The following is a 15,101-nucleotide window of genomic DNA, read 5'->3' on the forward strand; positions in this document are numbered from 1 at the left end:
CACTAAATCAAGTAGTCTGAAGCTGTTACCAGCCATTTAGGTGCTAAAAATCTCTTTTGCTTACATTTGGTATTTTTCAGCAATGTAGTGGGTTAATAAATACATATAATTAAACAAAGCAGTTTTTATTTTACAGTTCATGCAAGTCCACCACGATTCACTACATCTTCATGCGAAGAGAGTAGAAATTCCTACTTGTGCTATATTTATTTCTTAGGTATAAATTATTTTGGTGGCTCTCAATGTAGTGACTTCATTTTTATACAAAATATACATTTGAATAGTACAATAAAATCCTGAGGTTTCAATTAATTTGTTTTAAGCACTTTGCATAGTACTCACAAAGTACCTGAGCGTTTATCCGTAATTTTAAGAATAATAATAATAAAATACCATGACTACAGAGAGGTGACAAATTGAAGGAAAAAAGCAGCTAAGCTGTGTAGCTAGAACTTTTTTTCTACAAAGTTCTTCTAATATTTCTCCTTCTTTCTTCAAACATTTCTACCCCGATGGGAGTGGTCTATCCCAAAGTGACTCACATGCTATGCTGTCATACGAAACAGCCTTTATAATTACTTACTTACTAGAACCTACCTGAACACCTATAGGAGATTTTGGGGCAGGGTGTTAGCTTTCTCGAGTGCCATCACCAAAACACTTAGTGATCAAATATCGTTTCATAACATTATTATGGATTCTTTAATTTGTCACCAGTCTGCCTATAAATTGGAAAAAAGTTTCACATATATAAAAAACAATCAAATACCTTCTCAGGTGTCCTCAAGTATTGTCAGGTAATGGCTCTATTCCAGTTTTACAGCTTTATTATGCAATTTCTTGCACAAAACAAAGTTTTGTTGCTTGTATATACAGTACTTCAGATTGAAGTGAATGTTCAGCAAACCTCGACTTCCACAATCCATCTCAATTTGTCCATACAAATCGATAAATTAATGAACTCATCCAAAGTTAACAAGGTGGTTCTGGTCTCTTAAGGTCTTTCCAAAAGTTAACTTGATCCTGTATTCTGTGTGTGGTTGTAGCAATGAGTTTTGAGTAGCGACACCGGTTGTAAGAAACAGGGAAGACATTAAAGAGGCTCTGATCAGCCTGAATGGTGAAAGATATTCTGAGATACCGCATGCATAGTCCTAAAAACACATCTTCAATATAGACGGGTTGGGTATGCTTTGCCCCTTCAATCAGCTTGTTTGGAAGGTCCAGGGACAGCACGTAGCCCAACCCCAGTGCGTAAGGTGGATAAAAGTCTTCAGGAAACACATCTTTTGGCAGATACCATTTAGAGCTGGGGTCTCGGAGAACGATAGCCCCACTAGCTACAAGTCCTGTCATATAGTTCTCCCTTGGTGCCTGAAGGAGCATGTTTATTAAACTGTTCACATTGAGGAACATATCAGAGTCAATCTTCATGGCATAAGCGGCATTTTGGCAGTAAGTTGCCAGCCATTCCATAATCACCATAGTCTTGATAGTAAGATTTTTATAACTATCCAGGAAATCACTTTGAATGATGTCATGGTGTTCCTCACTCTCCTGCAAGATCTTCTGCTGCATCTCCTCTCTCCCTTCATGTCCAGGCTGACCAAGCAGAAAGAAAAGGCTCACCACTTTGTCCATAACCATCTTCTCTGATCCCCAGGTGGTGCGGACGGCATCCCGAGCTTCCCTGTTGTGTGGTGCCACAGGTACCATCAAGACTAAGAAGGGCATTTCATTCGGACACCTCTCTGATTCGTTTAAAATGAAATGATATCTACAGGGATATGCCACAAGGTATGGAGTTTCAGGTGGACATTTTTCACCTTGTATCCCAGAAGGTGAGACAGATAAAGCACTTCCTGAAGTGAAGGCAGATGTCCATTCAAGAACGGATGTGCTGGTGGTTGTATTTGAATCTGCTCTTGTGGTAAATGTCAGGTTGTTTATCATTTGAATTTTCTCCAACCAAATTTTTGACACTTCTGTTATGTCCACATAATAGAAGAGCAACACAGCAGAGCCAACAAGTATGAGGAAGCCAGCACGGAGACGAGAACAGCGACATTGAAATAATGTCTCCGGGATTTCTAGGCTAAAAAATTAAATAGATTATAATGATGGTTTTATTTTTAGCTTTAACAAAATCACTTCAGATTTATTAGTTAGTAACTATGAAAATCATAAATTTGCTACGGTATTAGATCACAGGTAAAGCAGTAAATGTAACTTTTTCTCTCCTTTTCAATAGAAGTGCTACTTGCATGGTAGCAAACACTCCATGTTATCTTTTTTAATTGCTCAAACACAGGTGTGCACAGAAAGAATTGCAGATCGATCAGTGTTATGCGAAGCCAGGTGGAATATAATTACTTTACCTTTTTTCTCCATTTCTGCTGGTGCTCTCCACCATCTTTCTGTTGTTGCTATCAAGTCAGTTTGCTCCCTGTCATCTGGTACACCTGGGCTTCCTCACGTGAGTGAAAGCTTTTGTACTACGACAGAAAGCACCACACAAAAACTACCAGCTTCCTAAATTTGGCCACACCCTGTTGCATGCCTTCCTGGTTTCACAGTGCAGGGATAAAGAGGGGGTGGTAGGGAGGACTATAATTTATTTTGTTAATCCCAAAGTAAAAAATCTGCCCAAAAAAAAAAAATAATTTCATGCCTGACAAAATGCAGTCCGTTTAATGCAGGTGAAATTGTGCTATAGATGGGTTGTCGCAGGTGTCAGATGTGGGAGGTGCATGTTTCCAAGACGTCATTTGCACATTGTTACCACAGTGCTTAGTGCTATCTCTAATGGCTTCCAAAGGGCATAGTCATGGTGTTTTAAAGAGAAGGAGTCTTTACAAGATCCTTGTTTTCAAGAGCTAACTCTGATTACCAAATCTGGTCTCTGAAAGCATGAACAGATGTAAGGGATTGGTTAGGTCCTTTTTTTTCTTTCTTCCTGATCAAATTACATTGCCACCTGTTAAAAGCTGTGAGCTACTGTAAAGACAATAGGATTGTTGGATTACAACACTGTAGCTCTTGTATATGCTAACATACTGTAGATGCAATGCAGTGGCTCAAGTCCTGGATGTCAGTTTATGGCCATTATTGTGCCGTTGTAAGCTGAGACTACACACTGACGAGAGAACAAAAGATGGAATATCTGAGAGGTGTGACATGTGGCAGCCCATTTCACAGTGAAGCTTGCACTATACAATGTTTAGACTTGCCCAACCTCGGGCTGAACAAGAAACTATTCATTTACAGTTCTATTTGCTAAAGTTTCAGCATTCAAATACTTGAAGAGCTGTGAAGAAAATAAAAAAGTACTACAACATTTTTTTTTTACTTCAAATGAAAAGGTGTAATTAAATAGTCCTCTAATAATTCCCACAAGGAGACCGTGTAGCTGTGTCTATTTTATAATTGTACAAAACACAGCTTTTACAAGCACATAGCACCAACGAATCTACATTCTTCCATGTAACTGCTGATACAGATTACTGTTGTTAAATATACTTTGTTGAGGCTTCATCTCAGATTACTTTATTTCGAGGTTGTATCTGATACTGTAGTGTGACCCAAAGGCATGTAATTTGAATCTCTCTCCTTCTTTGCTGACTTTATATCATTTATTGATTTTTTTCCTTCCTCATTGTTTCATTGCTCAATGTTTAATCAATGTCTCAAACTTGGACTTCACTATTTCTTCAATAAAACTGTGATGTGGTAGAGTGAAGTAACACATAAACTGAAGAAGAATCCCCTTTATTAGGTAATATTTGTTAAGCACAGGAATTAACTTTGGCGTAATGAAAAGTCCTTAAGCAAGTATTGTGCAAAAGCAATGCTTAATAAAAAGTGTAATAAGATAAGCTATAACACACCCAACAGAAGAATGCATGAACAATGGATCACAATACGTCAATACAAAAAGCTTTGAGATTTGATTTAAATTATGATAATTATATGGTATGTGATAGTCATTTATATATAAAAGGCGGGATATGTTTAGAAATAAACAGGAATTGTATTCAGAACATGAGACTGAGTGACACAGTGAGCAGGTTTGAAAAAAATATTTTGTGACTGATAAAAATCTGTGATATTCATTCCCAGGTTACAATTCAGGTTAATTCAGCTGAGGAAGATTATGTCTGTGATAAACAAAAAGCAGAATGCATGTCGAATCCCGAGTTGCAGTGGCTGTGTTACTGTTCCCATTGTATTAACTGTCACTAAAACTGTTACTGTAGTTCTTTTTGAAAAGTGCAGTTTGAATATCTAAGACATATTAAACACTCTATAAGAAGATAAACACATTATTACCAGTAGTATGTAGTAAAGCATTTCTGTCATGGATTTTGCTATTAACATACAAGAATTTAAGTTAAACAGAAGTCATGATATGCAGATAAGGCCAAACAAAAATTAAAGACACACTTAAAGCCAAAGCTCCTAACCAATGTCTCCATTCTTTAGTGTGAAAAGAACCATCCACCCACAATAAGTTCAACTGCAACCCATACAGTATGTTTACCACTTCTGGCATCTATGACATATCCGAGCAAGCTGTGGCTGCTAAAACAGGTATTTTAGTCCCATCCCTATCCTCACCCTCATGGATTTTGTTGGAATATTCTTGAGTCCAACAGTAGGAGTTTCTGTCTATGCAGACCTCCTCCGCGGCTAATAAGGCCACTCTCTCATCTTTGTAAATCATTTCATGTTCCTGTTTCAGCTCGCGGTAGCAGCGTGAAAACACATGGAAAATTGAGGTAGCTGGAAAGGCCATGATGAGGATGCCACTCAGGATCCCGCTGAAGGCAATAACCTGACCAGGAATGGTACGTGGAACCATATCGCCGTAGCCCACTGTTGTCATGGAGATGATGGCCCACCAATAGCAGGCAGGGATGCTGCTAAAGCCGTGGCGTTCACTCTCAGCTAAGTGTATGAGAGGGGAAAACAACGTGACAGCCACGCACACAAAAAGTAGCAGAAGTCCGAAATCATGCATGCTCCTTTGCACTGTCAGGCCGAGAGTCTGCAAACCCAGTGAGTGCCTCGCCAGCCGCATGACGTACAGGATGCGCAGGGCACGCAAGAGCCTTAGAATCAGGCCCAGCTTATCCAAATATCCTGCACCAACATTCGAACGATCCCCCGGCCTCAGATCTCTCTCATCCACCACTAGGGAGATGTAGTAAGGCAGAATGGCCACAGCATCAATGATGTTCAGTGGCCCACGTGCAAACTCTAGCTTGCTACGGGCCTGCAGGAAGCGTAGCGTAAGCTCAAGTGTAAACCAGGCCACACACGCGGTCTCCACGATGAATATCTGTTGACACTTCGGGGAACATTCACCCTGTGTGTAAAGAATGTTAAGCTCACCTGTAATGTGTGGTTACTACAAACAAGCATTTTGACAATTCTCTGTATTATTATTATTTATGGAGGGGGGGGGGGGGGCATTAAACATTCAAGAGGAACTGGTATTTTTGTGGATGTTTTATGAAGCATTCAGTGTAAACACAGTACTGTCCAAAAGTCTTAGGCACATGCATAAGTAGATGCTGTAGAGCAAGGATTTCTTTTAAGAGAAAAGAACACTAGAAAGCCCAGTACGCAGAGATTAATGAAACAAGTCAGTATTGGATGTGACAATGCTTTTGAGAACGCTTTGGTGTTGGGTACATTTTGTGCCATTTCATAAGAAAATTAGCTATAAAGTTTTCGTGAGGATCCTGCAGAACCACTTACAGTTCTTCTGAGTACTTTGACTGTTGCACTGGCTTATTTAAAAAAATCATTTAAAATCCAGCATCTTTCTTTTTGTCTTGTTTTTTTTTTTTTAAGTGCTCACTTATATAATATGCGGCATATAAATACTTTTCTTTTACTTTTAATTTTGTTCGGGAATACTGATGTTTAAAAAAATGGTTTTGTACTGATTCAATAATAAATGTTGCACAGTACTGTATAATTATTTTAATTTAATTTGTGTACTGACTTTTTTAACAAGAGAGATTTATGCACAAGGCAGCTTTAAATAATCTACACAAAAATGAAGATTAAGATCTCTAATTAGCAAACCAAAGGAGACACTGTAAGAAGGAAAGATACAGACCTAATATAACGGTAAAAAACACCAGACAACAAAGGGGTCATATCTAGATTCATGTGGGATATGGGATAAAAATGGCACATAATGGGAGCATCACAAAGTCCTATGTTTTTTAGAGCTCTATGATCCTCTGTTCTATGTTGTTTGTTGTGTTTTGTTCACAATGTCTATAAAGCACTTAATAAAAACCTGAAAAACATGTTCCCCAGCTCTCTATTTGTTTAATACAATTAAACAAGAGATCTCTAAAATCGCCTAATAACCATTATCGTAGTTTTGTTGTATTTAAAATGTTTGAAGCGTTATTCCAATAAAATAAACTAGATAATATTTAAGAAATATTTTATCTTGAAATTTGTCACATTTGTCACAGACAGAATAAGATGGTTAATGTGTGTTAACAGAAAAATGAACTATGGAACAGAGGATTCTGGGAACACAGGACACTGGGCTTCTTAGGGCCCTGGGAACATAGGTATGCTTTAGACCTGAGAAAGATCTTAGAAATATGCCTTAGTTTTTAACACCTTAAGATATTAAAGCAGCTAGAATAATGTTTACAGTATTGCTGTGCTAGGAGCAGCTTTGATACTGTATGACTTTTTATCATCTCTTTGTCTGTCCTTAGGAACACTTACCGTTAAAAATAAATATGTTATCTTTAAGCACATGGCAAATATTCACATATTTTAAATGTTAGGAATTTAAGAGTTAGAAATTAGATTTTAGTTAGATTTTTTTTTGGGACCAAGCACCAATCCCCAATCACAGAATGTAAAATGGGCCTCTACCGATACTGATTACTGATCACTCATCACGAGTGTATTGTATATACAGTGGTGTGAAAAACTATTTGCCCCCTTCCTGATTTCTTATTCTTTTGCATGTTTGTCACACTTAAATGTTTCTGATCATCAAACACATTTAACTATTAGTCAAAGATAACACAAGTAAACACAAAATGCAGTTTTTAAATGATGGTTTTTATTATTTAGGGAGAAAAAAAATCCAAACTTACATGGCCCTGTGTGAAAAAGTAATTGCCCCCTGAACCTAATAACTGATTGGGCCACCCTTAGCAGCAATAACTGCAATCAAGTGTTTGCGATAACTTGCAACGAGTCTTTTACAGAGCTCTGGAGGAATTTTGGCCCACTCATCTTTGCAGAATTGTTGTAATTCAGCTTTATTTGAGAGTTTTCTAGCATGAACCGCCTTTTTAAGGTCATGCCACAACATCTCAATAGGATTCAGGTCAGGACTTTGACTAGGCCACTCCAAGGTCTTCATTTTGTTTTTCTTCAGCCATTCAGAGGTGGATTTGCTGGTGTGTTTTGGGTCATTGTCCTGCTGCAGCACCCAAGATCGCTTCAGCTTGAGTTGACGAACAGATGGCTGGACATTCTCCTTCAGGATTTTTTGGTAGACAGTAGAATTCATGGTTCCATCTATCACAGCAAGCCATCCAGGTCCTGAAGCAGCAAAACAACCCCAGACCATCACACTACCACCCCCATATTTTACTGTTGGTATGATGTTCTTTTTCTGAAATGCTGTGTTACTTTTACGCCAGATGTAACGGGACACGCACCTTCCAAAAAGTTCAACTTTTGTCTCCTCGGTCCACAAGGTATTTTCCCAAAAGTCTTGGCAATCATTGAGATGTTTTTTAGCAAAATTGAGACGAGCCTTGATGTTCTTTTTGCTTAAGTGGTTTGCGCCTTGGAAATCTGCCATGCAGGCCGTTTTTGCCCAGTCTCTTTCTTTTGGTGGAGTCGTGAACACTGACCTTAATTGAGGCAAGTGAGGCCTGCAGTTCTTTAGATGTTGTCCTGGGGTCTTTTGTGGCCTCTCGGATGAGTTGTCTCTGCGCTCTTGGGGTAATTTTGGTCGGCTGGCCACTCCTGGAAAGGTTCACCACTGTTCCATGTTTTTGCCATTTGTGGATGATGGCTCTCACTGTGGTTCGCTGGAGTCCCAAGGCTTTGGAAATGGCTTTATAACCTTTACCAGCCTGATAGATCTCAATTACTTTTGTTCTCATTTTTTTCTGAATTTCTTTGGATCTTGGCATAATGTCTAGCTTTTGAGGTTCTTTTGGTCTACTTCTCTGTGTCAGGTAGCTCCTATTTAAGTGATTTTTTGATTGAAACAGGTGTGGCAGTAATCAGGCCTGGGGGTGACTACAGAAATTGAACTTTTAACTGTGATAAACCACAGTTAAGTTATTTTTTAACAAGGGGGGGCAATTACTTTTTCACACAGGGCCATGTAGATTTGGAGTTTTTTTTCTCCCTTAATAACATAATCTTCATTTAAAAACTGCATTTTGTGTTCAATTATGTTATCTTTGACTAATAGTTAACGGTTTTTGATGAGCAGAAACATTTAAGTGTGACAAACATGCAAAAGAATAAGAAATCAGGAAGGGGGCAAATAGTTTTTCACACCACTGTAACTATCCTAAACAGCAGTTCACAAATATACAGTGATTAAGATCTGAGAAAGTATTATAAATGTAAAATGCTTGTTTGTTTGAAGGCAATATATGCAAAATATTTCCTTCTGTTATTATTTCATGTTGATTATAAAGAAACTAAAACAATTAGATTAGCCTATGCTCGATTAAGAACAAAAAACTTTAACTAGCATCAAGCGCCTCTGACACACGCTGGAATGTTATCGAAAATGTGACTGTCCCACTCCACTTAATCATTAAAATGGGCAGCACATGGAACAAGGTGGTGTCAGTGTAATAAATTTAAATGTAAACTCTGCAGCTAACATTGTAAAATAAGCATAGACATCAGTCACTTTGTGATGTGTGCTAAATATTCGCCCACTTTCAACCCACCTGCATGGAACGGTAAACCCAGGCTGCCTCGGCCAGATCTGGGAACCGCTCTTTATATATTTCTTCATTATTATTTTGTGATGATAGTTTTAACTTTATTAATCTCTGAAGAGTAAGTCTCAAGCTTTTTGAGTGCTTCTTCTATAGGTGGTTTAGCTGTTTCCTTCGCAGATAACCTTTTATACTTAACTTATTCACGGTGCTGTTTTTAGGTGTCAAACAAGGTTTGTTGTGGTAAAGCTTTTGGAAAATGTTCCTTATGTGGTTCTGCTTTTGAAAAAACCTTTGCATACTGTACATTTTTTTATATTGGCAGTAATGAACCCAGACTGGTAATGACTGCCGATATTATTTTCGACCCGTGTATTTTGCATCATCACTATAATATAATTCTATGTGATCAGTTAGTTAAGAGACTTTTTTCCTGTAAAAATTAAGTAATCAATAGCCAATTCTGATCGCTGATCCTGATCTGTCGGAGCACCCCCGTCTTGTCCTACACTACTGAGTTTTATGTCAGCAGGATTTTTGTTGTTTTCTCTGTAAAGGGAAACCTGTTGGAACTCGTCTGGAGCAATCACGCACAGACACGCACACACAAACATAAATACTGTACATATACACACACATGCACACACACAAAAACATGCTGTTTTTGACAGAGATTAAACCTTCTGTTGTCTACAAATAAAAGTTGTGCACAGTCTGATGCATGATCTGATACATACATTCATTAGACTGCAACTGATTTATGTGCCTCTGATTAAAAAAAAGACATATTTTCTGCCTTTAACCACACACTTCATGAAAAGAAAAATAGTATATTGTATATTATATTCAGAATATGAATATATTATTATCATAATAATATCATAATGCAAAGCAATAAATTTAGTATAAATTTTACACAAATTTTTCTTTTTCTGAAGTGTGTATATATTTTTTGTATAATATATACAGTATAATATATAATAAATGAGTATAATATATATGTATATATATAAGTTAACTTTTTGTTTTATTAAGTTTGTTAGTTAGCTACTCAGTTTGCTAATTAAATTTGCTAGCTATTTCCATTGTGTAAATTATCTTGGTAAATAGCTAAACCTGTAAAAATTGCTAGCAAGTAAGTAAATATGCCTTAGAATTAATTACAATTATTTACATGAGTGTTAGTAAACCTTTGAAGCTCTAAACCCTAAATTCTAGCTTTGTCTGAGTTACCAGTTACCATTTTTCTTAGAAGTAATCTCTTAGCAAACTAGCTAGTCAGATCTTTTTCTTTTTTTTCTTGGACACTTGAGTACTTTCTTAATGTAAATATATTCTAAATTCCCCAAACAGATCTTTTTTTTTATTTTTAATTTTTTTACCCTTTATACTTTTATTAGACAATCACCCTATAATGGCAAAAATGTGAGGTATTAATGCACCTACTCTGCTCTCCTCCTCTCTGAGCTCAGGCATGCTGCTGATGCACAAGCTGACCACAGTCACAACAATCATGGCCACTGACATACAGGCAAAGCACTTTCCCAGCCAGCCAGAATGTGGGTTGTCCACCACTTCCCTGAGGCGGCTCAAGGCGCTACGAACCCCTTCCTCACTCTCTTGCCTTGGTTGTTTCATCAGCCTCTTCTGCCTTCTAGCTTCCTCTTTCCGCTTCTTCTCAGCCACCTCCTCCACCCGAGTGATCATTGTACGGCGGCAGCAGCGCTCCATCCCAGTGGGTTCGATGCCCCAGTAAGCAAGCTCATCCGAGAGAAAAACGGCACATGCCTGCCTCAGCAGTCTAAGTTTGCCTGCTGCCAAAAAGTTGAGGATGACACGAAAGGCTGTGGCACTGCGATCAAAAAAAAACTCATGGCTCACCTCGTCATAGTCATCGCAAAGCTGGGCGATGTCTTCAGGACTGCTGCAGTGACGTAGCTGGCCCAAACGGGAGAGTGGGAAGTCATCCAGTGTGCTCCAGGCAAACGTGTAACGATCCCCGCCAACATTGACGAGGGCCAGTTTGCTGTGGTCCACATTTGCGAGTGCAGAGGGGTCACGGAGTAGCTGGGCTCGCTGGAAGTAAACTCCCTTAATGGTTTCTGTCTCAGGGATCTCAGTAAAAAAATGGTCAAAGCTGCTGTCATCTGTGCTGGTGGAGAGATTGCTGAAGTCATTTGCATTGCTAATGATCGGCATGATGGCATCAGGCCATACAGGCGCAGGGGCTGCAGTAGAAGCTGTGCTTTTGGTTTATACTGTTTACAAGAGAGGAGTAACAAAAAAAAAAAAAAAAACACAGTTAATGAGAATCATACATTTAAGTCCATTGCTGTAAATGTATTTCCAAGAATGTTTCTCAGGACAGGAAATTTTTTTAATATTGGTCTTTAAAAAACCACTAGAGACTATTTGCCTGATTCTTGCCCTAATTTATACAAGATACCAACTTTCACACATTTTCACACAGCATGACAATTCCTGGGGCCAACAGCTGGAGGAGGTTAATAGATAACTTATTAATATGAAACTTTCTGAAAGAACATTTACTGGCTACTTTTGCATACATTATATACACTCTTTATTATAAAACAGCTTTATACCTGCTTATTCATGCAATGATTCATCAATCACGTAAGCAACAAAAATAAACAAAAACAATAACCTGTGAGTGGAAGTTCTGAAGAATCTGAGGCTACAGATCAGTGAAACCAAACAGTTAAAGAACACATGACATTTTTCTAAGGTTTTCTTAAGGTTTGACAGAGGTCGCATTCTGAGATGGTTTTATGCTCACCACATGTGTGAAGAATGTTCAAATTAGTTACTGTAGACTTCATGTCAAATTGAACCTGTGTGGCTATTTGTCTCTGATCACATGATGAGTTCCCATCAACAGAACTTCTGCTTGCTGGATATTTGTTTTTGTTTTTTTGCCACCATTTTGTGTAAACTCTAAAAACTGTTATGCATGAAAATCCCAGGAGATCATCAATTTGTGATACACAGATTTAAACCAGTGCATCTGGTGCCAACATCCAAGCATTACCAAAATAACATTTGTCCTATTCTAATATCAGATATTAAAACTGACTAAAGATATTAATCTGTGTTTGCATGATTGAACCTGCAATACTGCCCCATGATTGGGCGAATGAATGATTTGATGCATGAATGAGCAGTTTTACATGTGCTCCTTATAAAGAGAGTATTTAAAGTATGCAAAACACACAAACAAAAATAAAGGGGCTTTGGGAATCAGAGCAATATTGTATAAAGGTCCTGTCTGTGGGTCTGTGCATGCGGTAGTGTGTCTGCTATTTAGTGTGGACACAAAAAGCTTTGATATAAAAACATTTCCAAATGGATCCATAATAGTGTTGGCAAGGCACCAGAGAGAGAGAGAGAGAGAGAGTGAGAGAGAGACTTCAGTAACTAGCAGCAGTAATCTTTGGGGATAGTTTTTCCATCACCACAGCAAACACATAAGTAATGCTTGGAAGGGTTTGCACAACTTGAAGCTGTATATAGCAAAGACTATTATCATTTTAATCCCATATTTGTTTATTTTCCTGCACTTTCTTTAGTTTTAACTCATTTCACATATCAGCATTCTGCACACGAGTCCAATATGTTTATTCAAATATCTCCACAGCTCTTCCTCCCCCATTCCATCCCTCTCCAATAAGCCTCAAAATACAGCTGCACTCGTTGGCACTTACCTTATGTACTTATATGGTGCGCTTTGCTCCCAAAAACATCTCTCCTCAGCCTGAGCGCATCATCACTCTCTTACCACAACGGATAACAAAAAGATTTCGGATCTCCATCACTCGGAACATCCCGTACTCTTGCTATGCATACTTTCCTGGCTGCTTGTAGGTACAGTGAACGTCCCGTCGTAGTTAAATTGCGTGTGATGAAGCGTGTCCGCGCGCGCTGCTGTGCAGCATCTCCGGTGTGTCCGTGCGCCACGGCGCGTGCTGAGATATGATGTTTTTGTTTACGAAGCAAGGAGTAACACACCAATCCCATCAGCCTCATCGGGAAGGACTCGGTAAACCCGCGGGAAAAAAATATATATACACATTCTCTTTATCTCTTCGGTGCATGTGAGGGCGCGTGTGGTGTGCTAGATTAAAATGATTATAAAACAGCAAACTTTGTCTTATAATATAGTCAAGTATTATTGTTAATGCATGCATTAACATTAGCAGTGATATCTGGAATAAAATAACACCTCATCATCTTAATAAAATTCTAAGCTACTACAAGCCACTAGAATTATTTTTGACTTGGCATGGATTCCATACAGTAAGTCTGTGGATAAGTACACTCATTAGCCATAATATTATGACCACCTGTCTAATATTGAGTAGGTCCTCCCCTTTGCCACCAAAACAGTAATGCTCTGAGTGTTTTGACACCTTTCTACTGGAACCGGCATTAACTTAAGTTTGAGCTACACTAGCTCTCCTATTGATTCGAACCATTCGAACGAGCCAGCCTGCACTCTCCATGTGCATCATTAAGCCTTGGTCATCCATGACCCTGTCACCAGTTTACTGGTTTTCCTTCCTTGGATCACTTTTGGTATGTCATGACCACTGCACACCAGGAACATCCCACAAGACCTGCACTTTCGAAGTTGCTCTGACCCAGTTGTCTAGCCATTACAATTTGGTCCTTCTCACAGTAGCTACACTTTCTGGAAGTAGGTGGGATATAACAGGCAGCAAGTGGACCTTTTTTACTTGAGGTTGATGTGTTTGAAGCAGGAAAAATGGGCAAGCAAAAGGATTTAAGTGACATTGACAAGGGCAAAATTGTGATGGCTAGAGGACTGGGTCAAAGCAACTCCAAAACTGCAGCTTTTGTGGAATGTTCCTAGTCTAAAGTTGTCAGAACCTACCAAAAGTAATCCAAGGGAGGAAAACCAGTGAACTGGCGACAGAATCATGGGTGGCCAAGGCTCACATGGGGAGTGAAAGCTGGCCCGTGTCGTCTGATCCAATGAGAAAGTTCTAGCGTAGATTAAATTGATGAAAAGGTTAATGCTGGTTGTGATAGAAAGGTGTTAGAACACAATGTGCATTACTGTTATGCTGACAAAAGGGGTGGACCTACTCAATAGGCAGGTGATCATAATGTTATGGCTGATCGGCATATAATTCCCTCTGCTGGTATTTAAATTATAGAGAGTGATGGAGAGTGCTGTCTAGTGCACTGTTCTAAAGTCTCTTAAAGGTGTGCTACAGCATTGAGATTTGTGACTGCAAAGGTCATAGCATATGCTTTCCATAATTTCCATGCTTATCTAATTCATTCACTGAGCTCTCATGCTAAAATCAAGAACAAAATGACCAAGTCCATCAGGATATAAATGTTTCCTCATAGGATCAAGGCTGTCAGTCAAACAATCTTTTGTACAGGGCCTTGAAAAGCCAATGCAGCATAAACTGCTGACATAAAGTCAACGCTGGCAAAGACAGAAAGGTATCAGAACACACAACACATCATGGCCTGCCATGCGAAAGGCTTAGTAGGCAAAGAACCTTAAAATTCACCAGATCCCAATCTAGTAGAGCACTCATCATGGAGGCCCCACTCTGCAAACTGCAGCACCTAAAGGATCTGCTGCTAATACCCTGGTGCCAGACACCACAACAAACCCCCACAGGTCCTGTAGAGCCATACAGTACATGCCCAGACAGCACACATGGAGGTTAAACCCTAACTTTATTTTTAAAGTTAGGTTTAGTTTTAAAGTTATGGCTGATTGGTGTAAATTACAGTTGCCTCATGTGACAGGAAAAAAAAGCTGAGTAAGGGAAAAAAATTACTTTATAATTCGATGCCACTGAGGTGCCTTGAGGAGACATTGACAATCTTTACAGTTTGCACCGTGTCACTGATGTCAGGTCAAAACTGGCACAAAGTCTCTATGAAAATGTCATATGCCAACTCAAATATAAAAATTGTCAACATGCACAACAGAAGTCAAATTTCACAAGAACTGATTCAGTAAAAGTTGCTAAAATCTAATAACATTCATGAAAGTTTATCTTATATTTTTAAATACAGAACCAGAATTGATATACAGAATTAATAATTAATTAAGTGGGATGG

General features: G+C 38.7%; 2 protein-coding genes across 2 annotated transcripts; both read right to left on the reverse strand.

Moving 5' to 3' along the window:
• Positions 1-404: 404 nt before the first annotated feature.
• LOC128543238 (beta-1,3-galactosyltransferase 1-like) lies at positions 405-2,627 on the reverse strand. The gene is made up of 2 exons (XM_053513604.1): positions 2,379-2,627; positions 405-2,095 (listed from the first exon to the last, which is right to left on the reverse strand). The coding sequence occupies exons 1-2, from the start codon at positions 2,411-2,413 to the stop codon at positions 973-975; spliced, it is 1,158 nt and encodes a 385-aa protein (XP_053369579.1). The 5' UTR covers positions 2,414-2,627; the 3' UTR covers positions 405-972.
• Positions 2,628-4,342: 1,715 nt separating this feature from the next.
• On the reverse strand, positions 4,343-12,848 carry kcng4b (potassium voltage-gated channel, subfamily G, member 4b). The gene is made up of 3 exons (XM_053513539.1): positions 12,695-12,848; positions 10,419-11,230; positions 4,343-5,368 (listed from the first exon to the last, which is right to left on the reverse strand). The coding sequence occupies exons 2-3, from the start codon at positions 11,169-11,171 to the stop codon at positions 4,553-4,555; spliced, it is 1,569 nt and encodes a 522-aa protein (XP_053369514.1). The 5' UTR covers positions 11,172-11,230; positions 12,695-12,848; the 3' UTR covers positions 4,343-4,552.
• Positions 12,849-15,101: the final 2,253 nt, after the last annotated feature.

Source organism: Clarias gariepinus, chromosome 15, assembly GCF_024256425.1.
Source record: "Clarias gariepinus isolate MV-2021 ecotype Netherlands chromosome 15, CGAR_prim_01v2, whole genome shotgun sequence".
Taxonomy (NCBI): Eukaryota; Metazoa; Chordata; class Actinopteri; order Siluriformes; family Clariidae; genus Clarias; species Clarias gariepinus.

What these genes read in the sequence shown, in the direction of transcription:
- kcng4b (XM_053513539.1), bottom strand. Translation starts at nt 11,171, where the DNA reads ATGCCGATCATTAGCAATGCAAATGACTTCAGCAATCTCTCCACCAGC. An exon ending in TCAGAGAGGAGGAGAGCAGA is followed by an intron (nt 5,369 to 10,418) that starts GTAGGTGCATTA and finishes CTTTACACACAG; the next exon opens with GGTGAATGTTCCCCGAAGTG.
- LOC128543238 (XM_053513604.1), bottom strand. Translation starts at nt 2,413, where the DNA reads ATGGTGGAGAGCACCAGCAGAAATGGAGAAAAAAG. An exon ending in AGCAGAAATGGAGAAAAAAG is followed by an intron (nt 2,096 to 2,378) that starts GTAAAGTAATTA and finishes TTAATTTTTTAG; the next exon opens with CCTAGAAATCCCGGAGACAT.